Here is a 27,888-nt window from a genome sequence, read left to right as displayed (position 1 = left end):
GATGAGGGGTGTCCCGGAGCTGCCAAAGGGTTATCGAGGATGGCCGGGAAGGTGCGGGGCTTTCAGCGGGAACTCGCCGGAGGAGCGGAGCAGGGCCAGCGGTTTCCGGGGCGATGGGTGGGGAGAGGAGGAGGAGGAGGAGGAGGTGGAGGAAAAGGGGAGGAGGAGGGGTCCCAGCGGCTTTATCTCCCACCCGGCTCCGCCTGCTGCTTGCAGCCTCCCGCCGCCGCTCCCCTCCGCGCGGCTCCGCACCGCGGGGCGGCCCAGGCGGCGCCCATGGGCTGCGGCAACTCTACGGCCAGCGGCGCGGGCGGGAGAGGTAGGGGCGGCGGCGGGGCGCGCCGGGGCTGCCCCGGGTGGGTTGGGGGGACGGCGGGGCCGGGCTGGGGGTCGGCAGGGGTGTGAGAGCCGTCCCTGTAAGGCCGCTTCGGAAATGGGTTTGTGCCGTCTCTCTGCTGGCCGGAGAAGTTGGGGAGCGCCTTGAGGTTGGGGTTTCCTTAACCCCCCTTCCACTCCCCGCTTTGCGCGTTGCTGTTTTCAGAGCAGGGGAGGTGTGGGCAGATGGTGCGGTTGTGTCTTCCTTCCCCCTCTCCACCCAGCCCCTGCGAAAGGGGAAAATAGATGGAAATTAATAAATGGACCTTGACCTCCTCGTTATAAAGGCGAGCATTTATAAATCATTCTTCATCCTGACTGCACTCGGCAAACAGTGCCATCTATTTAAATCCCTGCGTGAGTCTCTCAGATACATTTATTAAATTCACAACGTCTTGAAAACGCCCAGCGAAACTGCGGTCAGAGCAGCAGCAGCTCGCGAGGGCTCAGCCCTGAGCCCACTGCCCATAGCCAGAGCTCAGTGCTGGCCTTAGCGTGTGGCACTGTGCCTGGGTGGAAGGGCTTCAGGGTGTGTGGATGGATGGATGGATGCACTGTGATGTGCGGCTGCCTTTCTCAGTCCTGTGCCTCACACCCATAAGGAGAGGCTTTAATACCATTATTGTTTACTTGATTTCTCTTAAATGATGTCTGAGGTTTATACACCAGAGGCCTTCCTCATCTCTAAGGAATGCACTGTAGGATTTGCTTAAACATCAGATGAATTCTCTTCCACTTGTTGATTCCCCGTCACCGTGCCTTGAAGTTGCTTTCTGCTGCTAGGATGGTGCTCACAGCCTGGATTTGTTTGCTGGGTGAAAGCATCGTGGCAGCCATCAGAGCAGCTCGGAGGGAAGTTTAAGTTTTGGTTGGTTGTTGTCTCCATGTGGTGGCCGTTGTGGTACCATTGGTGTTGCCACCACCCTGCAGAGCTCGCTGCAAGACACAAATGAGCGAACGCTGAATGAACTGTGGCACTATGCAGAGCATTACTTTGAACTCAGTGTATGTTTAAATAAATGCCCACTGTTGCTTTAACTGTAGCTATTTTTGACAGATTTTGGCCTGTTCATAAAAGATTCTCAATGATGTACAGCTCTTGGATAGCTAAATGTGCCTGCACTGTTACTCACAAAATACTTTGGTTTGCATTTCTTTGCAGCGTCTTGCACACTCTTTAGAAATAATCCACAGTTCTCCAGTGGCTTAGCACAGGTTAAAAACAACATCACCGTATAAAATCTGTGATCAATGTAATGTGATTATTGTTGCTGCACTGACAGACCTTTCCAAAACAGGTCTGGCTCTCCACAAGGTGCAGCTCTCACTTTCACTGATATAAGTCAGGAATAACTGTGCAGTCAATGGCTCTGTAATCACCAACAGCTGGGAGCAGAAGTAAGGCATTAGCTGTCTGATAGCTAATTTGTTTTTGCAGTTTAGCACCCCTTACATACTGTGTCTGATAAAAATGATTTATGTGGAGAAGACACACTGTTGGCAATCGGGATTGCAGACCTTTTAAGAAAAGTGTAATTCTCAACATTTTAACAATAAGTACAATATGAATACAAATGACTTATGTGGCTTGCACTTCATGGCTACAACTTTAATGCTGAAGTTACGATTTTACAGCCAGTGATGTCAAAGCTAGAGGTACATATAATTAACCTGTGATGCTCTTGGTCATACTTCTGCCACTAAGGATAATGTTGTAGCATACTTCACGGAGCTGAGTAGACTTGGGTTTCGTTGGTCCCCATTTTCTTGCTTGGGTAAAATTTCAATTGTAGCCCAGCTAGATTTTTTTTCCAAGCAGTCATATACATAATGATAGTACAGCTAATGACATTAGCTGTGTTGCATGGCTAGGATTGCATCAGAGGAGGTCTCAGTCCTGTGGTCTGCAGGGTCTAAACTAATATTCATAATCTAGAATAACATTTCTGTCTGTGGTGCAGCACTCCAGAATGCCAGTAAAACTGACAGAGCTCAGATTTTCCTTCCAGGGCATCAGACAAAAGGATGTGAGGCTTAAAGGCTCCTCAGCTGAGAAATGGAGACTTCTGAGCAAATTGATATGTGCACATCCTTCTTAGAACCACCAGCTGTTTTAATGTTAACTGTGGATTATATTTATTTGGAAAAAAAATAATCACATTAAGGTTTTTATTAACAATAACAAATAATTTTATTATCAATTTTTTTAATTTTTGTGATGTTTTGTTATTTCACTTTACATATCCTTCTTTCATGGTATTTCCTGATGCTTCAGGAACTCCAAACAGCTCTTCTGGGCTTTAAAATACATCATTTTACCCATTAATTCCCCCTTTTTTGGCATTAAGGCTTTTCCCTTCATACTAGCATTGCTTCACTCAGAATTTTTTAACTACCTACTCTTTTCTATATCAATTGTAGTAGGAATGACAACGCCTTAAATTATGGCATTCCGTAGAAGCTGGCAGTCTAGCCTTAATTTAAATAGGCAGACAAGCTGTTACTCTATGGGAAGCTTAAAATTAGCCAAATTAGGATGAAAGAGAATTTTCTCACCAAGTTTAAACAGACTTATTAACATCAAGTTGGTGGAATACCAAGGAAACCATTCTGCTGTGAAAATAATTAATGTTTGATTGGACGTGATGTCTATGTACCAAAGTACTGCTTGAGGAGCTGAAGAAGTAATCAATTTCTGTTTAAAAAAAAAAGAAAAAAAAAAAAAAAAAAAAAAAAGTAGATCAGAATAGAATCTTAGCATCACAGAATGGCTTGGGTTGGAAGGGACTTTAAAGCCCATCCAGCTCCAATGCCCACGCCATGGGCAGGGTTGCTGCCTACCAGCTCAGGCTGCCCAGGGCCCCATCCAGCCTGGCTTCTGAGCATTTCCAGGGATGGGGCACCCACAACAAAGAATTCCTGTGATGTTAGGATTTGGTTCCATGTTGCTGTTTTTTGGCACAAATCAAAAGGGAGCATATGACAGAGAACTTCAGATGTGTTGCATGCATGTATATGTGATTTTTAATATTTTATTGCATTTTTTTTTATCATTTGGAGTATTTGCAAGAAAATATTGTTTGAAAATGGAGGAATACACTCTTTGGCTACCAATTTCTCTCAACCACCTATTGCGTTTGCCCTGAAGTTACTGAAATCCTGCTTTTGTTTTGAAAGTTCAGACCCCCTCTCATTGAAAGGAGGATGCTTTGGGATTTGCTCATTTACAAATCTGCTAAGCGAGCAACACGGTGCCTCTCATGATTCCTCAGATCCCCAGTCACTCTGCATGGTGCAGGAAGGGTTCAGCTCTCTTTGCTGTTACTGCCTCTACAGTGAGCTTGCCTATTTGCTGCATGGCAAAACCACTGTGAGTTGATGAAGACAAGGTTTGTAGGGTCAAGTGCTGCCTTTCTTTAGGGCAAGCCGATGTAATTGAAAAAAAACTGAAAAGCTTTCAGAAAAGCCTTTTTCAAGTCATATTTCTAAATTGTCATGGCTACAAGAGTACTAAGTCTTGCTGTTGTGGAAGAGCTATTTGTGAATAGTTGCTAAACAAGATACTTTGACTGAACTTATGGCAGGAGGAACTTGAGAAACGGGAGTAATGTGTTGCTTACAAAAAATATGGAAGAGTTAAAGAAACATGTTGGTGAAGTAATAGGAGTGAGGGTGAGTGGACTGGACTTCAAAATAAACACAAGTCTTTGCAAAGTGCAATGTTATTGGGTCCATTGTGAAATAAAAACTGTGTATAAGGGCTGTTCAGGCTCCCCAGTGAAAAAACCTTATGAATTTTTACACAGAGAAAGTTATGAGTCGCCTAACTGAAGTGGTGTTCATCTTCAAGCACAGCACTGCCAGCAAGAAAATGTTTTGTGAACTGGAAGCACTAACAGGTTTCTATTCAGACACTTTAGTAGTACTCAAGTGAATTTGGACTACATTCTGTTTTCAGTTCTGCTAGTGAAAATTAGAAATTATGGTACTGAAACTGTGATGGAATCCCATCAACGGGGGTGAGGATAACATAATTCTTTGTGCTTATAAAAACGAAGGGAAACAAGCCAGTAAAAATTACCTCTTAAGAAGTGAATTTGTTTTCATCATATTTAGTTCTCAGTGTTTCTGTGTGAGGAGCATTTCAAAAAGTTGCAGGGAATTCCAGCTGTGGCTCAGTCCCTAATGCCAAAGGGACCAGTTGTTGGGTATTGGGAGCACTCAGCATTGCTTTGCTCTCCAGCACAGACCTGAACCCCACGCTAAAGGGTCTGAGACAGCTTCTGTCCCAGAGTGCTTGTATATTTGTACCCTAATGCCTGCCTGCCACGTGGACTTCCAGCCGTGAGCTGACCCCTCTTATGTCCAGAGCTGCCTCCCATGCTGCTGGTGGGGAGAGGGGTGATGCACAGTTCTCTAAGTAATGCTCTGAAAAGGGGCATGGCATTGAGCATGGTTTTGGCTTTGAAATGTGCTTGATGATTGTTTGGAACTTGTGTCTCTACATTCAGAAATGCTGCAGTGCTGTAGGCCAACAGTTCTTCCCACCCAGCTAAGGTCTCAGTCTACATATCAAACAATTCTGGTATGTTTCCTGCAAGGAAGGTTTAATTTATTTAAATCCTAGAATCATTTGAGTTGCAAGAGACTGTCAAAGGCCATCTAGGCTGACTTCCTTGCAATGAACAGGGGCACCTACAGCTAGATCAGGTGCACAGAGCCCCTCCATCCTGCCTGTGGATGTCTCCAGTGATGGGAATTCAGTGCTTCTCTGGGCAATCTGTTCCAGTGCTTCACCACTCTTATTAAAAACTTCTTCCTTATAACCAGTCCAGATTTTCCTTCTTTTAGTTTGAAACCATTTCCCCTTGTCCTACCAAGACCCAAAATGCTGAGAGCCTGGCTTGAACTCGAAGAGAGCTCAGCAAAGGCTTCACAAAAGAGCGTGAGCCTTTTTGAAGAAATCAAGTTTGTTTGCAGTGAGCTTAGCTGATGTAAGAAAATAAGCAGGTTGTAGTTCTAGTGCAGAACAGACTCAGAACACAATAATTGTTTCTACTGAAAAAAAATCCTGCTGCCTACAGCAATGTGATTAGACTTCCCAAAATATCTGCTGTCTGAGCTGTTGTGGACGCCTGGGCTCTGTCTCGATGTGCAGGGTGGTATCCTGGAGACGCACAGCTGGGCTGACTCGGAGCCAACTAGCCTGGGTAGTAGCAAAAGATATCTTCCCACATCAGCCAAGAGCGGGCTTGCATGTGGTGCTGCAGTGCCAGCCTTCCATCTGGGCACAATTAATTTGGAGGGTTTCTGTGTTATACCATGTAGATGCACCTCCAGAGCCAGAAGTCTCAGATAGCTGCCTGGTAGAATGTTAAAAGCTAGTTAAAGCTTGTCTACTCATAGAGGTGCATCCTTCAGTTTAATTAAGAGTTTCTACTGATACATACAGGAGAACTGAGATTTTGCTGACTCTCAAAGAAATCTGTGTGGTCAATACAAGATGAGTCTGTAGTGTTACTAGGCAAAGGGGATACAGGAGTGAAATTATCCTCAAGAGTTAGCAGTAAGGAGGGATGTTTCTTTCTGTTCCAGCTATCCATTCAGGTAGGCAGTGCTGGAAAGCCACGCAAGCCTTGAAAGTTCTGTTCCTCTGGTTTTGAAGCCAAGGTGCAGAAGGCGCATTATCACATACTGGAGTAAGGTGAAAGGTGTTTGTTCATTACGGATATTTTTCAGCAGCAAACAAAGTTTTACAAGAAATGAAGTTGCAGAGCTGAAAAAAAACAACCCTAGTATCTATTGGCTTGATAACTGTAGCTTCTGCAGAGTGAGCTCGGATGCCATCTTCCTGCTAAACGCTGAAAGGAAGGGAAAAAAGAGAAGTGAAACGTTTTCTAGTGTCTACTCTAGCCATTGTAATTAGTAAGAGGAATATTTTGCTGATTACTCAGGTGCCATACCAGTAATAGCAACATGGCATTAATGACTTGGGAGGAATGAGAAAGAGTTCATACTTGTGTGAATGTGCCTCTCCCAGCAAGAAGCTTCTGAGTCACCAAAAAATCGATCACTGAGATCAGGCAGCCCAGTTGTGGCTTTTGTCTTTTTGCTTTTAGTTAAACATCAAGATGAATTACGGAGTGGTTGATGTGTTTAGGTGACTGGAGCTTTGGGTGGATTGTGTCCCAGTGTTTATAGTGTTTCTGTCTAGTTGTTTTATGAAGCTGTGTTCGTCTGGCAGGAAGAATGGAGCAGTGTTTACAGATGTAGTGCTGAATCTGCAGCTGGATCAAATGGCACATGTTCAAAATAAGTAGGCATTTAGGAGTAACTGCTTGGTTAGCAGCAGTGACTTTGTAGCAGACAAAATCACCAAAAGCTATATGTATCTCTCTTTTACAGTATGCGTAAGGAAGTTGTTTAAGACAGTGAGGAAAATGCTTATTGTACTATCAGTTGGTTTAAGGATTATGCCATTATCTTGTAAACATACTTTCTTTTTTTTTTTCCTTTTCATTCTAGGTGCCACCGGGACTACTAAAGATGCGTAAGTACTTGCTTTGCCCTTTCAAACATGTAACCTTGGACTTATTTTCAGTCCTGCTAGTCTTACACTGGATTTAGTCACACGTAATGATTCATCTGGCTCCTGGTGTATTATCAACACTGTCAGGTGTTTATTGTCATTGGTGACAACTTCCATCTCCTCAAAACCACCTCATGTTTACTATTCTACAGACTCATTCCCCTTCTGTTTCTCAGCCTCCATTGAGAAAGTTGTCTTCCTTAGCTGGTTGTACAACGTTAGACTATTCTTCCCCATCACGTGCCAGTACAGCTTTCTGAAAGGGGCATGTCATTGTATGAAGTGAAACATGAGCATCCGCTCAGCTCTGTGGGAGATTTTAATGAGATTTTTAACTTAGGCAAATGTTCCCACTTTGCCAGAGACCTGGTGACCCATCCAGACTTCCTTTTGAAAACACTCACCTTCCTAACTAGCTGCAAGTGAGGCCTCATTTGTTAGGGAAAGTTATGGCCTTTACCGTCTTTGAACTGAAGACAGCATCTATCATTCCTCTTTCTGTCTCTTATCCCTGCTGCTGAGGAGCAGGGGGCAGCCCTACCCATCCTGTTTTTCTCCAAACATGGAAGATCTGAACCTCTGTTACCCTGCTGCCTGTTGCCAGTTTCTGGTTTTCAGAAAAGCTGCAGCAGAAGATTAGCCCTTCTCAGGTTTTTCATTTGCTGATGCAAAGCGTGCAGGGACAGATTTAATCAGACATAAATTTATTTTGCTATGAAAGGAAACACCAAAGAAGGCGTCCCAAGGTCTTGCCTTCTATTTCATAGAATGATTATTTGCCTCTGGAGTTTGAGACTGAGGAACTGGGGATGTATTTTCATATTGTGCAACAGGGTTTTACTTAGTTCATTTTAAATATTTACTGTAATTGAACAGAAGAATCCTGGTGTACAGATAAGGGCTGTCAAAAATACCCGGAGAGAAGATCTTAAGCACAGGCTTGTCCTTGCTATTAGAGAGCATGGCTTAGAATTAAAGACGGGTCTCACTTGTGAGATGAATGCTGTTGTGACAGGTACTCTTGAGATTTGTGCTACCTATGTGATCTGAATTTTCAGTCTCAGACAATAAGCAAATTGCTAAAGGCAGGTTTATGAGCAAGCCCTTTTGATATAGCCTGCAGCATTCATGCGCTCAACACTCCTAGGTATCCAAAAACACTGTTTTCAATTTATATTAGGGTCTTCTTGTGTTGTTCAAGCAATTTAGGTAATTTAAACAACTACGTACAACTGCCTCTGTTTCTTTGTTCTTGAATAGTTTTACATTTCAAAATCTGCAAGCACTGTTAAAATTAATGTAGTAGACTTTTCTGTGTTTGAAGCTATGGGTCCATGTAGAACTGTGTTGATACTTAGTGACAGATAATCTGTCAAGTTTCAAAAAAGTAGTAAGATAACTTAGAAAAAAAACAAATTTTTAGTGCTGTCTGCAAGAAAGAGAGTTGGTCCTGGAACCATTAGTCATTCAAATAAGTACAGTGGGGCCAGCAGAACAACGTGTGTGAGTAATAGTATAATTGAGTCTTCTAGTGAGGCCTTAGAAACACAGATCTGTTAAAGGTAGAGAAACAGCAGTATAACCAGAAAAGTCCTAGATCAATCATCCTAATATTTAGCAGCAGATTTTTACAACAGAAGTAGAACGCCAGAAAAAAGAAACTATTTCACTATGGTCAAGAAAAGCTTTTAGGTGCGTTCTCACTTCTATCACATTTTTGAGCACAGGTTTGGTTATTGTAATTCAGAAGATTTCTTGTTTCCTGAGGGCAACCCACTGGGACTCTAGCAGGTGGGTGGATCAGAGGAGGGCTGGATCCTGCTCGGAGCCTACCAGTGACCACAAGGAAGCTGCTTGGCCCTCTGGGCCTTAGATTGGGCATGTTTGACCTTGGGTTGCTCCACTACTAACATCAGGATGATAATGTAATTGTCCATGCTAAGTTCTCTTGAGATTGAGGTTAGAACAAAACAGGCGTGTTATCTGGGAATGTGATCTCCTCCTGTATACTCCCACTTACAAATAACTGGTGAACCTGTCAGCCAGCTTCAAGCAAATCACTTGCCATGCTTCTAAAGGAAGGACGTGGTGCTATCTGGAAAAGCTTGGAAGGGATAAAGTATACACTGCAAAACAGTGTGATGCCTGTTGAAAGTGTGCCTAGGTTCAGATGAAGATTAGTAACAGTAGGAAGGAAAGGATACGATAATTTTAGCCTGTTTCAAAAATACTGGGGAGAAATCCATCAAATACAAATTGATAGTCCCTGTCCCTTGGTCTGAAGAAATACTGGGAAACTAAAGTGACACAATCTGTTACTTGTGCAAAGTTTAATGAGTCATTTCTGGTGGCACTGCTGAGCACTGCTAGAAGGAGTCTGCGTAATACTGGAGGTCAGTGTGGACGAAGCCATAAAACCTGAGATAAGAAAAATGTGGATGGGATGAATTAATGCGAATGCCTGTCATTTTGTATTTAAAACACTATGTGAAAAATGGCAGTTTGTATGTTGTCAAATGGACTCAGGACTGATGGATGTGAAAACTGACAGCTGGATGACCAAGAATATTTTTCAGACTTAAGAGAGTGACAGGAATCCTCATGGGACAGACAAATCCTTACCAAAAGAAACATTTATTTTAGCTGAAAATAGATACTGTTATGTGAATTTGCTGTTAAATCTGCCTACCAGTTGCAGGACTCCACCTACGTCACCTGCTGAAAAATGTGATCTCAGCCTCTTTGCAGCAGATATCAACAGTGTCTAAGGGAAGGTGCAGTGTCACAGCATCAGATCACTGCAAAGCACATCAGACTGTCTGGTCCAGCTGTTGACTTACTGTCCATTCCTGGTGCAGAAAGGCATATCATAACTTGTTCTGCCTGGAGGACACCATAAATAGAGGCTCTTTGATGCAAAATGAGATATTTATAGGTTATTTTTTTATGCTAGATTCTTCTTGCATCCTTGTCAAAAGGGGAAGCTAGAGACTTAACAGAAGAGGAGAGGGGAGAGTGAGCCTGGGAGGTGCAGCAATTAGTGTGCTGCTGAAGCCATGGGAACTGCCTTTCATTCCCATTCTTATGTGGCTGAGTGTCACCATTGCAGCTCACTCCCTGAGGCCACCACTGCTCATGCAGCATGGGTGCATGAGCAGCAGTGGTTCCATCGGCCTTAGCTGGCTCCTAGAAATTTAAACATTTGAACTTAGTGTGCACCTTTCAGAATGGTGCCTTAAACTAGAGATTACAGTTTATGAAGGCAAGAGTTGTGCGAAAATGCGTAATATGTAAATTGGAGCAGCGCTCATTCCCGTGCTTTGAAATGAGCCATTGGAAAGGTGGAAAATGGCTTCTTCTTCCAGTGTCAGTGTCCACATTTTTCTTTATTTTCCTCTGAACACTTCTTTGTTCTTCCTCTGTCTGCTCAGTAGTAGCAGTATGGCAGATTGAATCCAGCCATCACCCAGTCCAAGAACTGTTGTCTGTTCTGAGCATATTCGCTGGTGAGAATTTAAGAGAAAAGGCATTTTAAAATCAGACTTTGATTTGTAGCTATTAAGAGAAAAGTAGGAAAGTAAAATGTTTAAAAAAACCTAGCCTGCTTAATCATAGTCCTGGGTAATTTGTTTTGGTGAGAGAATGACAGTAATTGCTCAGTGATGCCCCATAACGGAACATTGCTAGAACAGAACAAAATAGCCCTGTTGCCTGGCAGAAGCTTTTTTAAACATTGACATTAATTTCCTGTTGGACAATATTGATTGTTATTCTTACAACTCCATTTTAGAGGCTTTGAGCCACTCTCGAACTTGTCAGTGCTTTAAAAGGATTCTTTTCCCTGCATAATGGTTAATCTGGATTATAGAAACTGTTTCCAGTTGTATGAGATAATCTGGTGACACATTTGGTTGGTTCAACAGAAATGATTGATTGTGATCTCCTGGCACCCAAAGTTCCTTTCTAAAAGCGTGGTCATTTTTTTAAAAACTAAAAATACACAGCTCACTCCTACCCATTGATAAACATATGCTTTCCTCTTTCTTCTGCTGGAGCTGGGCAGAGTGATAAAGCAACTTCATGCAGCTCTCAAGGAAAGGGGTCTTTGCTTTTTTTCTGGCTGTGTAAAGGGGAGCTGAGGCTGGGTGATGGCAGAGGATATGCTTCTTACCCATCTAGAGAGCATTGGCAAGAAGGCCAGAGAGCAAAGCTGCCCAGAGGGGTTATGGATTCTTCTTCTCTAGAGATATTTAACACCCATCTGGGTGCCTATGTGTACAACCTTCTGTAGGGAACCTACTTGAGCAGGGAGTTGGATTTGATGATCTCTTGAGGTCCCTTCCTACCTCTACAGTTCTGTGATTCTCAGAGGTGAGAGCACAGCACGGGTACTGTTACCCACAAGGAATCACATTGACAGTTTTATCTTTTTTTTATCTTTTTTTTTTTTTTAAACCACATTTGCCTTCTTATCTTTATCCTCTGCTCTGGTTCAATTACACTGGGCACTATTTCAAGGAGGGGTAGTCAAACTTCAGTGACTCCTTATCCATTTTACCCAGACAATAAAAGAAAACTGATTGCCCATTTATAAGGGATTAATTTTGCAATTTGTTGATTGGGAAACAACTCTGACTTCAGTAGTAGCAGTACCTCACTTTATATAGGGGTTCCTGAACACATTGTGGCACAGCTACTGTGAAGGTTTCTTTCTTCATCCTTGTTCTCATGCCATGGATGTCCACTCTCATCTAGTCCTCTGTTGATGGAAGAACAGCCCATAATTGTTTCTGTTTTGTTCAGAGATTTTATGTTGTTGTGCATTATGTGGGGACTCAATCAGGAAATATATTTATTTACCAGCTTCAGCTCCCAAGCCTAGTTTCAGGCATCACTGGAAGGAATCAAGGCAAGTAAGCTGCATCTGTTCTCAATCCTTTTCTTTCTTCCATACATTAGATTGGAAAATTGTCCTTCTTTTTTTGCCTTTGTGAGTACTTTATAGCATTGTGGATGATCTGAATGAAACTGGGATCAGTATTAATACTGTTCTTCATTTGCCCCTGAATCTACCCTGATAGTCAGAGTATCTGAAAGAAACTATTTGCTAATGTGTTTTACATCTTTTGGTGTTACAGAGCGGAAGAATCTGTATCAGATGATGACAAAAGGAGGTAGGTGCTGTACCTGCTTTATTTGGAATTGACTGCACTGAATTTTGCTGTTGGATGTGCATCATATTAATTCCCACTGACACCATCAGAGCAAAGCAAAAAAGAGTAGGAAATGTCGTGCAAAACACAAAATTGGTGATCATCACCCCTGTTAATGTGTTGGGGAAAGGAGCTTTTCAGCAAGAGGAGCACATATCTCACAGTGGTAAGTAATCTGCTCCATAATGGCCAGGGGCCTCTGCCATCACAACAACCCTGCCACAGATGGCATTAGCATCATTGGAAGATCTCCGTTGGGCTGGAAATTGAAGGAAGTACAACTCTGTCATCAAACAAATCAGAAATCAACTCAGAGATGCAGGAGCTGGAGGAGAAGTGATTCATTTAGTACCTAATGGGTCAGAGAAGCTACTCTGTAATTAGCTCTAAGTATGGCAGAGATTCTTAAGGACCCCATTTCCACCTCCTTGCATCAGTTCCTGCTTTTTATACTGACTTCAGAGCTGGAAATACATTCTTTATCGTCATGAAAGGGAGAGGGTTGGAATACAAAAGTATCTAATACACTTATGCATCTTCTTACTAACAGTGTTCTCCAAGTATGGCCCTGAGAAGGGGATGTAGATCCTATTTATTAATCAGGAGAGGTCAAAGTCTTGTTTAGTTGGCATGCATTGTTAGAAGGAGGTGCTTCTGTGGTCTCAGGGCTATGCTCTGATATCAGACTATCTATCTCTTGGGTCTCTAGAAGAACCTTTCCTGCAGCCTTGGGAAAGAAGGACTTATGTGGTTGTGCATCCTCTCTGTCCATCCATGGTCTTTGTAACACTGCTGTGTGATATTTATGCTACTGGAAGAAGTGTTTCACTTAAGCTCTGATGTCTGTTACTTTTTTTCTTCATATCAGGAACTATGGGGGTGTGTACGTTGGTCTGCCATCGGATGCGGCTGCCATGGTTTCCAGTCAGACGAAAACTGCACCAAAAGGTATTGTAAGGTTGTGCATTGCATTTCTCCCACTTTCTTGGTTAAATTTTATCTAGTAAGATGTATTTATCCTTTAAAAATCAGTGATTACTTCAGACAGACTTAACAGCATTGGGCTCTCTTAAGGCAGTGGGGCTGTTTATAATCACCCAAGTGATTGCTCCCGTTTAAGTTATAACATTCCAACTTCTGCTGAAGAATCATAGAGCAGATGGTGCCAGGGTGGTACATTGTCTTCTGAACAGCTTCTCTGTGCTCTGAGTGCTGTGTGAATTCAAGGAAAACAAAATACTGTTAGGATTAAGAGGCGATGATATATGCACTTGCAGGGCCTCGGCACTATTTTTAGATTTGAAGATGTTTACTTGCACTGTGGTGAAATTCAGTAATAACGGTTAGTGAGTGCTTGCTTTCAGGTTTTCTTCTGTTCTTAAATGATACCTAGTGCAAACTGTGTCTTTTCCATGCTATATTTTTAAACAGCGGGAAATAAAACATTGTGTTTACAAATACTTAGTAGACAAGCCATAAATATATTTATAAGATCGTGTAATATTTTTCAGATTTAATACAACAAAATGCTGCTGTCACTTATGTACACCACAGAGCTAAGTCACTGACTGGAGCTTCCAAAATGTGCTGCAAAACAAAAAATGAAGAAAAATAACACTGTTTGTCATAATAATAGCAACTGTCTTTGGAACAGTAGTACCTCTGTTGCATGCTTTGTTTAAATGTGTTCTAAATAAGTTATATGTTACAATGTTTTAACCTTCTTTACCTTTTGTTTTCTAATTAAGATTAGAAGGAAATAAACACATCAAGATCAAAACAGCTGGAGGTCAGTATGGCTTAATTATTGTTCTGTGTTTGGGATGTGTAGTTGGAAGGAAACCAGGTGGTGGTGCTCCATGAGCTGCTGTCAGGAGTCTGGGGATCACCTGCTTGTGTTTCCAGCTGCACTGTGACTTCTGAGGGCTGAACCAGGGTCAAGTCTCAGTGGTGCAGACAAAAACGAAGCAGTGGGTAAAGCCACCTTCTTGATGAGAAGTGTGAAGCAAGGAAACTGCATCTTTTCCTGTTTGTGTATGAATAAAAATCGAATGTCTTTGTACTCCCCTTCAACCACACTGCGGATGGCCCTGCAGCAGTATGAGACCTGCTATGGGTACTGTGCACTCAGCAGCATGTAATCAGCATGATCCCTGCAGTCAAATATTTCTCTATTTTTGGGGCCACCTTGCAGATCAACGTGAGGCACCCAGTATGTGACACACTAGAACTTTCCTCCTGTTAGGAGAGAATCTGTGGTGCTTTGTGCTCTGCTGGCCAGAATAGGACAGTGAAAAAAAGGATCTGACTTAAGAGTTTCAACTAAATGACTAATTAAAAGAAGTCCTTTACAAATTCATGTCCGAAGGAAAACAAAGCAAGCTTATCTTCCATTCAGAATGTGAACTGAACAAACATAGACAAATTTCAAAAGAGAACTGTGTTGCTCATCTAGGGTGGAGGGGGAATTATAAAGCCACCAACATTTCCTACAGAAAGGAGAACCCTTTTCTAATTAGGTGAAGAACCAGAAACGGTTCTGGCTGGTCAGAGCCGGTAGAGCAGAACACAACTATACTGGTTGTTTTTAATCATGTGAATAGTTAAAGCTCCATGGGCTCTACCCTCACATGCAGAGAGAACTGTAGTTGGTCATCACACTAATTTCAGTAACCTGGCCAAGGTGTCTGAGCCAAGAACACAATCATGCTTGATCTGAGCAAGGTTGAGGCACCTTCTTGATGTTGGGGCTTTCCATTTATGGTTGGTGACTGGAATCTGAGTTCTTTTGCTGTTCAAAATAGTTGAAAGTGCTCTTTGACTTCATTGGTGCAAAATCAAAGCTTGCCTGCATTCGGGCTATGGAAAACAGTTTGAGCACCTTTAAAGCTTCAAAGTCTCCAGTGAGCTCCAAGAATTTATGTCCATGTGTGTCTAGAGGGCATAGTCCTCAAATCTCACAGCTTCTAACAGACACCTAGTTAACTGCTTTGTATGTAGTGTTGCTGTGTAGCTTTACCAGTTCAGCTAAATCTCTTTATCCCTAATTTTTTTATGTTTTTGGCAGTTTTCTGCAAAGACCAGTTACCAGTACTTTAGAGAGAGTTGTCTTTCTGCTGAAGATTTTAATATTTACATAGCCTTCCAGAGAGCAAGACAGATCAGAGCACCAAAAAAACCTAAGCTGTTGCAAGTTCCAACTACGGGTAAAGCTTAAAGTACAACGTTGAATCTGTTTGCTATGGTGATTGCGTTATGGAAACCTCCTGCTGTTCTCCAGAGGAAAATGAAATTAATGAACTCATGGTGGATGTTTCTGCACAAGAGCTAACTTTGATGATCTGCAAGTTATTTCTCTGTGGCCATATTGCAGATTTCATCAGCTATCAGCTGTGCTTCATATATTTTCTCCAAAAATTTTTAATAGATTTTATATAGGAAATCATTATTACTGTCCACTTAATAGTTCCTATGGTAGATTCTTATAAATTAATTGTTAATTTACTTCAGAGTAATATATTTAACAGATTTGCATCTTTTTGGTAATATTGCAAATTTTACTATTTTTGCTGTGAAAACTTACTAGGATGAAATAGGCAAAAGACCATTGGGCTGTTTATAATTACTATCATCACTTTTATACATTGAAACAAATACTAGCGTTTAATTTTCACCTTTTAAAAATACATTGCTCAAGGGAATTTGTTTAAATAAGGACAGTGTATCTCATCATAATATGTATGTCTATTTTCATTTTCTTCAGCTTTATCTCTTTTATAAAGCTTTATGTGAAAAAAAAACCAAACATGAATGAACCAAACTATTATGTTATGTTTTCCATTCTATGTGATATTACAGTGACATTTCCTTGAGTGAGCGTGAAGTGATGGTATTGTCAGAGATAGCTGGACTAAAATCCAGCCTTGTGTCCTCCTGAAATGTAGTGAGCTTGATCACTATTTGAGTTTTGTGTCTCCAGCTTATCTCCTGTCATCTCAAATATGGCAAATAGTAACAGAATCGGTGGTGTTATTATTTCCATGTATTAATGTATGCAGTTATGGATGGGGGGGTTTAAAATTCATTGCGTTTATAACACCTGGAGGTTTTTCACAAAACATGAATCAGATGAGATGTCATGTTTCCATATGGCTGAACAAGTATTATAGTTATTAAAACTTTTTTGCATAATTTGTTAGTCAAACTTTTTAAAAAAGACACAATGTTACATCAAAAAAAAAAAAAAAATCCCCACCACGTTCACGTATTACAGTAGATTAACAACCATCTTTTAAAATAAAAAGCAAAAGCAAAACAGAAACTTGGGCACCAAATGGAACATTGAGAACCCTGAAATCCTTGCCCATTTCACCAATACCTGTTAAGACAAATAAGCAATTACTGACCATGATTTCTTGCAGCTTCAGCTTTAAAACAAGCAGAAGTTTGGTTAGTGTGAGTCTGTAAAGAGAAGTATATAAAAATACTTCTTGCTTGCCACCTTTTAAGTGTTTGTGGCAATATTTTCTTCTGTTCTCAAGAACTCTGCTGCTTTGCTTATCAATGCTTTCAAACTTCCAGTTCCTAAAGACAAATATACAGTTCATACTTGATCCCTTCAACCTAGAACCAAGTTGAAATAACTTGAAGATTAAGAGTTGGTGTTAAAATATCTCATTTTGAATGATTGTCTGCAAATTACATCTGCAGACTCCTGTTCTTACAAGCCAAGCTGATGAGAACTCAAATAGTGTTGGGTAATGAATGTGCAGTTTTGCTTCCTGCCAGCTTACTGGAGCATAAGGATATAGTTTCCATATCACATGCTCCACAAACAATCCAAATGGTTTGAACAACACAGGTTTATTCAGCAGAGAACAGCAAGGCCCGTGTCTGACCTAACCATGATTGCCTTTCCCAAAGGAAAGTAAACAATAAAGCAAACAAAAAAATCCCCCCAGAAACCAACAAGAAACCAGTCATCCTAGGATATATCATAGTTCAGTTAGAAAAGCCAGTGGAAGACACCAGTAATCTCTCCTTCCCTTGCTGGGAAGAATCACTGAAAAAATGGACCAGGCTGTATTCAAACAGCTCTTGTTCTGTTACTGACATCTGAAGTCCCTTGTGTGGATTGAGAACAAAACAAAGTGGGCTTTAAGAATAACTCCCGGGAGCTGGTGATGGGACAGATGAGGGAGTTGAAACTTGTTGGCAGTTGAAACTTTTTCCTGTTACACGTCTTCACCTGATTTTTCTCGTGCAAAGCTACAAAGAGGTGAGCGCACTGCAGAACTACACTCATAACGATCGTCCTCTGAATGTGTGGGAGGTACGGTAGTTTCTTTCTTAGTATTTTTGTTCCTCTGTATCTTATCACCACAAAAGCTTACCATCAACTGACATATGTTTCAGTATTATGGGCTGAAACCTCAGTAGTAGATCTTGTCAAACTGGAGAGCTAGGGCCGTGGACTCGCCTTAGATTAGCAAACTCTTGTGTTTTGTTTTCCCAAGGACCCAGAGATGTAGAAACTTTATGACAGTGCACTGTATTCTGTCTTGGCTAAATTCCACTTAAGAAACTGATTGTCTGCTCATCAAAATTCCTCTATGGTGAGTAACATTTCCTAAGCCTTTGTTAATGAAAGCACATGACATTTCTTGGAGAAATGAGCATACTCTTTCAAAACTTACAATCTATGGATATTTCTGTAAGGAGGAGGAACATAAAAGAAACCCTATATGCCAGCTGACAGCTGCATTTTTGATGGCACCCTTGGAAGATATTTAGGCTCTCATTGATGGTTCAGAGTGAGAATTGCAAACAGAAAACAAGAAGCCATTGAATGGCAGAGTTATTATTATTAAGGAATACGCTTTGGTTTTGTCAAAACTTTCTTGAATTACCATGTGTAAAGAAGGAACATTTAAATGCTGAGCTGTAGTGCTATTTCACGTTGTCACTCTTTCTCCAGCCAAAGCTGAGGAAGTATCTTTGCACTCTGAAAGTACTTTAGCAAAGACAGTGCATTCAGGCTTCATAATCCGAGAATCTTCAATTTGGGCTTCTTTCAAACGCCAGAAATATTATTCTGGAAGTCACGTATCTCAGGTCAGACAACTGAATCTTGAAAAATACTAGGCCTCCTAAGCACAGGTTTGGAACCACACTTTGCCATTGCTGAAAAAACAGCTGTGCTTTCTTCTTAGGTGATAATTTTTGTCTCATTGCACAAACTGTTCCACCTGGAAGACAGCTGGCCCTTTGAATTACACTAATGGGACAGTTTATTTATTTTGCTTTCTTCTGAGTGCAGAACCTGGAGCTTAGTTGTGAGGACTCAACTTCTCAGTCTCTGCATGGCCCAGGTAGAGATACTGCTCATCTTGCGTGTGCCATCCACCCTGCAGTACAGTTCAGAGGATGCAACATAGAGCTAAACTTTTGTGTTGCTCAAACATTAAATCCATCACTAAGAAGGTTGTGAATACCCTGGTAAAGCCCACTGTAATGTGACATAGGGGACATTGTTCACTAGGGCAAAATCCTCTCATAGTAGAGGCCACACAGGGCTGAAACTGCAGAACATAAAGGGGGGGTTTGTTACTATTGAACAGAAACAAAAAGCAGTGATTTACTTGATTTCATCCTGCATCTCTAGCAAAGGAATCTGCTGTATCCAAGTACGGTTGAAATGGCATCAGCTTTTTTAGTAATGCACTGGCATATTGTTCTCTGTCACCCACACAACTCTAGTGATTCTCAGTAATCATGCTTCCCAAGCAGTAGGTGAGTCACTACTAATGTGTTTTCAGCAAAGCAGACCTCTGTTTGGTTCCCATGGTGATCAGAAGTGACAATTATTACAGACTGCTACTACAGTTCCTCTAGTGCGTGTACCCATTAAAGAAGCTCTTATCTGGTTATAGTTCCTCGGAGTTTTGCAGTACATTGTCATCACTTCCTATTGACAGCAATTTGAACACTTGAACTGAATTGGCTTTGTGGAGAACTTGGCTGGAGGAGGGTGATTTGTGGAATATTTTTGTTTTGCAATGGATTTATAAACAGACCAAGAAAATAGCTGTGCTGCAAACTTTCCACAAAGCAAAGGTGTGCCAGTATTGCAGGAAACCTTTTGAGACTGGGCTAAATGCTTCAACCCGTTTTAACAACAAACTTTCACAGAACTTGAAGTGATCATAATGGGAGCAATTTTGTTTTACACAGTCTAGCAATTTTTGCTGTAATATTAAGAGTTTTCAAACATAGGAATACTCACTGGACAGCAGAAACCTGCTTGTGAGTGCTTAGAATGGCTGCCACCCATTCTGTAGGAATCAAATAGCTATAGGTGAAGATAGGACACTGCCCGTGAAACAGATCTTTCCAGGAAGCATAGTGAAGCTTCTTAAACCAAGACTCATGAGCTTAAGCCTGCTGAGAAAAGAGTAAGAAAGATACCATGGGATGGAACCTGGATGAAATGGACTTAAGAGTGCCAGAAAGGAGGAAATACGTGGAAGAAAGAGGATTATATTATGATTATGCTGCAAAGACAGATTCAGAAGAAGGTCAGGAACTGAAAATTATGTAAAATAAAGGAAATAGTTTAATTAACATCTGCTCTATTCTCTGTGATTTTCATCTGTTGAACATAGAGCAAGAAGTAGACAATCGCCAAATCATTTCAAGACTGAAGAGAAATGGAGATTGGTTTACACTTAGAAATCTGAGATGGCAACCTGTTGGGAAACCATTTCTCTCCTTTTTCTTTCTTTTTTTTAATGTTGTGTATTGAGCCCATTAACCTGATATGTCTTCTTGGATATTGCCAGGATATATAAACATTCTACCTTCTCTTTCAAGTGGTGTTCCCTTTGTTTACATCTCTCCTTGCAGATTTAAACCTCTAATCTCTTTGAAAGCTTGCATCACTTTTGAAAAACAATTCTAGTAAACTGAGAAAATACACAAGATGTAAAAATCATTAACAGGCATAGTGCAGGGTCAGATTATAGAACATACAGAAAAGATTATAGAACATACAGAAAGAGTTTAATCTGAAAAGCAAAGCAGAGGTAGAAGCGAAGCCTTGGTTTAGTTATGACATATATTTTAAGTTGTTTGTACAACCAATGGATCACTGTGGTCTTATCAGTGTTCAGGGAATTAGCAGCCCACTGGGAGAGTTCTGTTTCTGGTCTTTGATTCCAGTGTTAAAGGAAGAGGCAGTGTGAAGGAAAAGATGCGTGAAGGAGAGGTAATGTGAAGAACTAAATTCCACACTTAGCTATCATTGTCCATGTTTTGTGTTTGCCAAATCTCAGTGTTGTCTGCAGGACAGCTTCAGCTCTATAAAAGCTGAGCTCACTGAGTTCTTACTGTGAGGCCGTGATTCAGAGAGACATGTTAATTGGAGACAGGTCACTTACAGTAACTGTTTTGTGGGGGAGACTGGACTGTAGGAAAATGTAAGACTGTTTATTGAAGTTAAAGAGGTATTCAGACTTTGGAGAGAGTCCATGTTGCGTCACCACCAAACACTACTTGACGGAACACAAACATAGTGCCATGTTTATCAATAAGTAAAATCAAGAAGGTAATGCACACCTTTCATTTTGAGTCTAATGTATTTGTGCTATTGTACGTGGTTACACTGACTGTAACTTTGAATATTTTCCCCCAGCTAAGCTTGTGTTCCCCAAATGATATTACTGTAAGGGAAAAACTTGGACAGATTCCCATTACCTGGTTTTCCATAGGAGCCTTGCATGCTTTTGGGAAATCAGCCAAAAGATCTTCCATAAAATTAGAAGATTTAATTAGATCTTAATGTTTAAATGGTAACAACTTGAGCGAACTCCAAGTATCTGGTTATTATAACAAAGTGCGTCATCTTTGAAGACTTGCAAGAAACCAGTTGCCTACTTCTTTTTCCTCTTCCAAATTGTAGGTTAGTTTAATAAATAAATGATTAAATTATTTTACTTTTCTATCAAAGGAACTGCTTTGGATCATCAGATAAAAGCAAACCATTTTTGGCAGGAAATTAATTTGTAGTAAGGAAACTGTGCCAGCCAGAGGAGATGGAGTTTCTATAAATTCAAAATTCCATTTAATAGAATGAATAATAGTTGTAGAACTTATCCAGCACTGTTGAAGCCTTTGTTCAGAACATCACTGCTTGCATAATAATTGCTCCCTGAGAAACCCAAGATTTACAGTGAAAAGAATCACAAAAATTCTAATTGGAAAATGATTTTTGATTTATCTTTTGATAATAATTTACAAAGAGCAGCATTATAGTTTTTTTTAATATGAATTTCAGGAGGAAGCCAATTTGTTATCCGAACCAGTAAGGTAAACAAGGAGCCTCTCTCATACAGTTGCAGGCAGTTCTCACTCAAAGGTTTAGGAAAAGTGGTAAACACTATGGACTAACTCTGTCATAGAGACATACATATTTTCACACTTAAAATGAATCCCACTTTTTTATGAATTAGACTAGATTTGAGTGGTGTAATCATGTGATGCCTTTCAGGTATTACAATTATTGAAAGATAGTCTTATTCCTTCTGGCTTTTTTCTTTGTTTTTTTCTTTTTTTTGTTTTTGTTTTTGTTTTCATGTTGGCTGAAATAATCCATGGCAAAAATGTTTATTTATTATAAGAGTCTGTAATTTGCAGTAATTTTCCAAGACACTGTTCCCCATTTTCATCTTGAACATAGAGCCCTGCCACAGACCTGGTTTGGCTAAAGGGCTGTCTTTACACCTCTACTCTGTGAGCATTGTAAGTAGGTGCTGCTGGAGAACATTTTATCCCAAATACTTTGCCGCTCAGCTGTTTTCTTCTCAACTTTAGCCAAAGCACGGATAATGTCTGGTTGTTCCATAGGAAGAGCTTTTTCTGTACGTGTGACTCCACCATCAAGAGATTTGGACTGGCCTGGTTTTATGAGTCTTCCTTTAATCATTACAGGATTTTGAACCCTCATCTGACCGCCATCACGGTACCTCCTTCAGATGTGCCTTTGGACACACAGTTTTGTGCTACAAAGTTAGAGTGCAGGAAATGCTGGGAAAGCATTTCTATTGTATTCCAGTTGGAGCAGTGCTGTGCAAAACGAGAATAAACATTACCAGGAAATTAAATGAGAAGATGATTTTGCAAATTGTACAGTCTCTTTGGGGAGGTTTCAGATGATGACAAGAATTGCAAGTTAATAAGGAACCAGGTCCTGTGATTAAGTATTGTAAATGACTTTGTTAGAAATTACAGAGGTCTCCATTGTACTGTCATTGCAGTTGCCACCAAGTAGTTGCAGTCTTGTAATAATTTCACCTGCAGACCTCTGTAGCTTGTAAGGAAATTACTTCCAGTTGACAGTGGCTGATCCTTTGACACATGCTGTTTTTGCCTAGATCACGGGCTGTGACTGATGTGCACAAAGTATAGCTCATCACAATTCAAAAACTCACAGTTTTCATCATGTTGCATTTGTCACGTGGCTGTACAGCACATCTTTGTGGTGTCTACCAGTATAAACATCCAAGGTGGTTTGAAATAACCAGTTGGTAGACTGGTGAGGCAGAAGGACATCTCCATGACATACTGCTTCTGGTGATCCTACTGTCTTTTTTGCACTCTGGATGAGGAATGATGGCTTCATTCCCACTGAAGAGCCAACTGTGCAGTGTATTACTTGCGAGCCTCCGCTGGCTGGTTGTACCTCACCCAGTGACAGAAGACCGGTGCAAAGAGCCCTGAGCTGGAAAGGCTGGCCTTGTTAAACTGTGCTGGGATTTGTTTTTCTGCTTCCCTCACTCCCTTAGCAGCAAAATCCAAGTGACTGCACTGAGTTTCCTTTTATGTGCCTCCTGAGAAAGCCTTATGTTCAGAGCAGTGCTGGTGACAATCAAATTAATCACCGTCCCGTCAGCAGCTGTGCTTCAAGCTCTCCTGGCAGTGGTACATGAGGCAGGCTGCAGCCCAGGATGTCAATAAATCCTTGTCCAAAGTAGGTCAGCAAATTGTGTCTGGCCTCAAGAAGCAGCTTTGTTCAAAGACAGCATGTTTCTTGGTGCTGCTGAGGATCGTTTTCTTCAAATGTCTTCCATGGAAAGAACCCTGCAGACCTTGATGGAAGTGCTGATTCTCTGGAGTCTGAGCCCTCTGGGAGAAAACAGCATTCTGAAGAGAGAATACCAAAGGCTTGTTTAAAAGTCCTAAAAATTCATGAGGAATCCTTTCTAAGGAGTCTTGCTATACCTCTCTTGTTTTTCTTTTCTGTAACTTCCAACATATCATTCAGAGATATAAATGATATAAAACATCTTAAATTTCAATTTTACAGTATCCATATACACAGTCTTACCAGCTGAAAGCTTACCTGTTCCAAAATACTTATTTCAAATTTTGATAAGAGCCTGTGCATATTATTCTGATTTCCAGGAAAAAAAATTACTGTAATTAATTGTTCACCCCCACAACTTGTGTTTTTTTGTTTTTAACTTTAGGGTTTAGTTTCAATATACCGACTCAGAGGCTGGTATTGAAATGACAAGTCCTCTCCTTTTGCAAAGTATTTACCAATGACAGCATAGCCAGTGCTGCTTGTCACTGTGCAATTGCTTGTGGCAAAGTTGTGGTTTATGGACATCACTTATAAATCAAATTATTCTAAATAACTTTGCTTCTTATGAAGCTTTTAGGTCAAGTCTGAAAGATAACAGAGTCTATAAAAACATTGGCTCTGGGCTACTTCAGGTTGTCATCCAAGACGTAAGAATACATTTCTGAGTGCTAGGGGCTTTTTTTCTGCAATGAATTCCATGCTGCTGTCCAGTTTCAAGGTGATTCGCTATATCCCTGTTCCAGTCTTTCTTAAATGATACTGTGATTCTGCAACAAAAAAGGCAACCAACCATTCCTGGGTGCTCTGTAAAGTCCTAAATACAACATAGCTTAAAATAAATGTTTGCATCCTGGTGTGTTTTTCTGACCTACAGTGCACACTGTGTATGTCTACGCCATGTCTAAAGATCAAAAGATTCATTGTCTTCCTCGCCTCCTCACAACAAATTAAAAAAAAACATTAAAATCACAACAAATAAAGAAAACATTAAAGAAAATTCAGCTTCCTAATATATCCACATCATGATAGATGTCAAAAGATATGATCAAATTCTATTTTTTTTTTCCCACAGGATATATGCTGTAGTAGACTAACCTAAGCAAATATTCATATTTTCCCTGAAAATTTTGCACATCTTTGTTTATTGATTTTATCATTGTTTTACCATTGCTTGGGACCAATTTATTGCCCAGGAATATGTTTTCTTGAAATGCCTGCACAAGCTAGACAATACAAATGCATATTTTTTTTTTATTCCAAGGTAAACATTTGTCTTTGAACTACTAAAAGCTGCTTCTTGGTCACCCAAAGGTAGTCTTATTACTGAGGGCAATGAGGAAAAATATCAAGACTCAAGGTCAAATAATCCTGCTTAAACTTTACTGTAATTTACTGAGAACTCAGAAGTTGCCATTATGCAAAATAAGCTTAAAAAGGGCAAGCAGGCTGATAGCCTTACTGCTCATCAAAAACTAGCATAGGTGCATCAAGGCAGAAGAGACATCTGATAAGAAACACAGCTCCTGCCTTCAGATGGCCAGGAACTGCTTGGGAACAGGATGCAAAAATTCAGTTTTCCTCAAAAGCCAAATGAGAAGCCTGTAATAACAGTTAATCACTGATTTATTTTTTGTGTGTCTCTGGCACTGCAGTTTTGTTATTGTTCCTTGAAGCCTAGCTACTTGTGGAAAAAGTCAGAAGTACACAGCTGCTATTTTCCAACAGGTTCTCTGTCAGTTTGCTTTTGATTCTTACTGTTTATCTGATTTTGGAACTAAAAATAGATGTGAGGCACTGGAAATCAGAAACTCCTGTCTTGCCTGTGCCACAGGCTTGCTAGTGTTGGCTATATCAGTTGGCTCAAAACCTTCAAAAAGCTTTCAAATTTGAATGCCCAAGCAGAGGGCCTTTGTTTGGATAACATCTCAGTATTCCTCCAACGAAAGCCAAGAGTCTGTGCTGGCGGGTTTGTTCCCAAGGCTCTTGCAATCCCCAGTGAGGCTGGGCTGCCCAATCCGGAACCTGTTCTGTTCTTGCTGCATGTCCTCTGCTGTGCATCAGCTGGAGGACAAGGAGGTGTGCCTTTTGTGTGTAGAAAAAGGAAACTGGAAGGAGATTCTGGAAATGAGCAGAAAAGCAAGCGTCCCAGCAATGCTGATGAATTGCTGTCTATTGAAATGCTATTCTCTGCACTTCTTGAGTAGAAATTACTCTTTTCTAGATGGAGAAGCAATCAGAAGCTTAATTTCATTACAAATGCTGAGGAACATTACTCATATTAGCAAAACAACTGTGTTTTTCTTCTTTTTTTTTTCTCTTTAAAAGCCTCAGACTGCGTGACTGTTTCCATTAACAGCTTGGAAATAAGATCTTGTTTTTCTCTGAGGAAAAACAAATAATTCCTGATATCATTCCCAGCCTAAATGCAACTGCATGGATCTTCTTGTGAATTTTCCCACCATGTCTGTAGCCAGGCCTGGAGCAGGACTTGCAGCCAACTGTGCAAGCTGACCACAGCACCACACATCATGGACGACGCTTTTTCAGCTTGCAGCAGGCTGCTTTGCATTTGTTGGAGTTAATAGCAACTGTGCCCACCTTATGGGTTGAACAGCTGCCAGCACACCTGTATGGAAAGCCCTAGAAATGGCTCACTTGCATGTTTGTTTTTTTTTTGTTGGCTTTGAGCAAAATTCTGAGCCCTTCAAAAGGACGTGGAGTAAGTTTTTCATACACACATTTCATACAGATGAGTCTCTTCTGTCTCTAAGGGCAACTGTTTCAATCTTACTGCTCCCAAAATGTTCAGACAAGGCCAGCCTGAGAAAAAACTCCAACATCACAAAAATCCAGACTTAACAAAATGTGCAAATGCTGTGGCCAAGCTCTGTTTGTAAGGAAAGATTTGGACAAAAGGCTCGTTCCCTTCCCCTCTGCCCAGGAAAAGGATCAATGACAGAGGTAATTAAGAGATATTTTGGTTTTTCCTGTATGTCCAGCCTTGGATCTGTTAGCATCAGAGGTTTTTCTTCCTGCATTCACACCCTCTGGCTGACAAATTGGCATGCATCATTGCAGAGGAGCAAGCAGCTCTTGCTGGTGCAGACCTGAGCATGGTGATGGGGCGATGGGGCTGGGCCACTCTGGGGCCTTCACTCGCATGCAGTTGCAGCTGTGGGTGGGGAAAATCCATTTCACACAATGTGGCAATGACAGGAGAGATCTCAACATGCTCCCAGCTGTTTGTTGGTTATCAGGTCCATCAGGCCCCAGTGTGGGACTGCAATGTGTTGAACACCAGTTGGACAATAGCAGCCAAGGCCTTGCCATGAGGTCGCCATGGGGATCAGCATCAGTGAGACCACTTCTTTCTGGAAATATTTCCTTTCCTAAAGTGCTTTGAAGGAGAAGATCTGGTGGCATTCCCCAGAGACCAAGAGGTCAACAGGTGGCACCGAGTGAAGACTGGAGAGACAAAGTTTATCTGCTCTCCAGAGAAGCCTGTTAAATAAGGTGTTTTGTGCGGGGAAGAGCACCACAAGAGGATGCAGAGAGCGCATGGAGGGAGAAAAGAAGTAAAGAAACAGCAGAGAGCGTAAGGAGGTCTGAAGGTATGTGGCTGAACTTGTATTTTGTGTGGGAAAATGGGGCATAACCTGGCCCTCTGTGTTTGTAAAAGGGGCTGTAGATTTTCATTAGGCTTTTAGGGGCAGATGCCAGGGAAGGGATGTGGGACAGACGCTGGAAAAACTGACTGCAGCAGCAGCCACCTCAGGGTATTTGCAAACTCTGCAACTTCTTCCTTTGACATCAACCATTGCCAGGAAATTCCTGGGCACTGTTTCACTAGTGAACACATTTCAGGTGTGCAGAGTTGGGGATTTACAGGCTGACAGCTCAACTGTGATTAAAGTGGCAGACTGGCTTTCTGGAGAGGTAAAAGGAACCAGACATAGGGAAGTGGAAGCTTTGTGCTGCAAAAGCCCTCACTGCACAGGGACTGGCAGGTTTCTTATGCTGTGAAAGCAGATGTGAGGTTAAGTCAAAAGTCTTGGAGGTTTGTTGGGAGAGTTTATGCTGAAGAAATCTTATCTCCACCTGGACTTGGCATGCAGTGTACCTCATCCAATGGATTGCAGGGAAATGTTCAAAAATCTGTGGGTATCTCTTGAAATGAGCAATTAAGAGAAAGCAGAATGCTTTGTGGACGTTTAGAAATTGTTCCAAGCACCTTGGAAGGGAAACACCCTATTCAGAAACAAGATCTGATTGTGACTGCTTAACTGATAGTAAGTGATGTGAGCAACTCTGAAGTTAGGCCACTTGGAGAATACTGTAGGTGCTCAGGGCAGTAGACTGTGAAAGGTCTGTGTGCTTCTCCCTTGCCTTGGGATGCTACTTACAGGCTAAAATGTTGAGAAGTGAATAGATAGCAAGAGCTGTTGGAAGAGGCAGACCAAAGGCTTACCAGCTAGGAGCAGGAACCTTGCAAGGAGGAAGGCAGAGATCTGGTCCAGCTTGTGATGGGAGCTAAGAAGGATTGTAGACTCTGGGAACAAGCAAATGAA

General features: G+C 41.2%; 1 protein-coding gene and 2 long non-coding RNA genes across 6 annotated transcripts in view; 2 read left to right on the top strand and 1 right to left on the bottom strand.

Annotated features, from left to right (window-relative positions):
* Positions 1-172: 172 nt before the first annotated feature.
* Positions 173-25,627, top strand: C1H12orf75 (chromosome 1 C12orf75 homolog). 3 transcript variants are annotated; one of them, XM_048932642.1, is made up of 6 exons: positions 173-319; positions 6,901-6,925; positions 12,103-12,138; positions 13,046-13,125; positions 13,931-13,966; positions 22,165-25,627. In XM_048932642.1, exons 1-6 carry the CDS (start codon positions 277-279, stop codon positions 22,170-22,172), a joined length of 228 nt encoding a protein of 75 aa, XP_048788599.1. In that variant the 5' UTR covers positions 173-276; the 3' UTR covers positions 22,173-25,627. The 3 variants fall into 3 exon arrangements, with proteins under 3 accessions (XP_048788599.1, XP_048788592.1, XP_048788583.1); XM_048932635.1 differs by lacking the exon at positions 22,165-25,627 and adding an exon at positions 15,245-16,431; XM_048932626.1 differs by lacking the exons at positions 13,931-13,966; positions 22,165-25,627 and adding an exon at positions 13,689-13,915.
* The window catches only part of LOC125687492 (uncharacterized), a 34,230-nt gene continuing 29,620 nt past the window's right edge, over positions 23,279-27,888 (bottom strand). For both annotated transcript variants that reach the window (XR_007374122.1, XR_007374119.1), the window contains one exon: positions 23,279-23,376. This is a non-coding gene — a long non-coding RNA (uncharacterized LOC125687492). The remainder of the gene's footprint in view (positions 23,377-27,888) is intronic.
* LOC125687488 (uncharacterized) overlaps positions 25,646-27,888 on the top strand; it is a 102,584-nt gene continuing 100,341 nt past the window's right edge. The window contains exon 1 of the long non-coding RNA XR_007374109.1: positions 25,646-26,931. This is a non-coding gene — a long non-coding RNA (uncharacterized LOC125687488). The remainder of the gene's footprint in view (positions 26,932-27,888) is intronic.

This window comes from Lagopus muta, chromosome 1 (genome assembly GCF_023343835.1).
Source record: "Lagopus muta isolate bLagMut1 chromosome 1, bLagMut1 primary, whole genome shotgun sequence".
Taxonomy (NCBI): domain Eukaryota; kingdom Metazoa; phylum Chordata; class Aves; order Galliformes; family Phasianidae; genus Lagopus; species Lagopus muta.
This window is presented reverse-complemented; position numbering and strand designations above follow the sequence as displayed.

Bases quoted from the DNA above. Each gene is read 5' to 3' on its own strand.
- C1H12orf75 (XM_048932626.1), top strand. From the start codon at position 277: ATGGGCTGCGGCAACTCTACGGCCAGCGGCGCGGGCGGGAGAG. The intron at 6,926-12,102 runs GTAAGTACTTGC...TTGGTGTTACAG, and splicing joins ACCGGGACTACTAAAGATGC to AGCGGAAGAATCTGTATCAG. The intron at 13,126-13,688 runs GTATTGTAAGGT...AATATTTTTCAG, and splicing joins GACGAAAACTGCACCAAAAG to ATTTAATACAACAAAATGCT.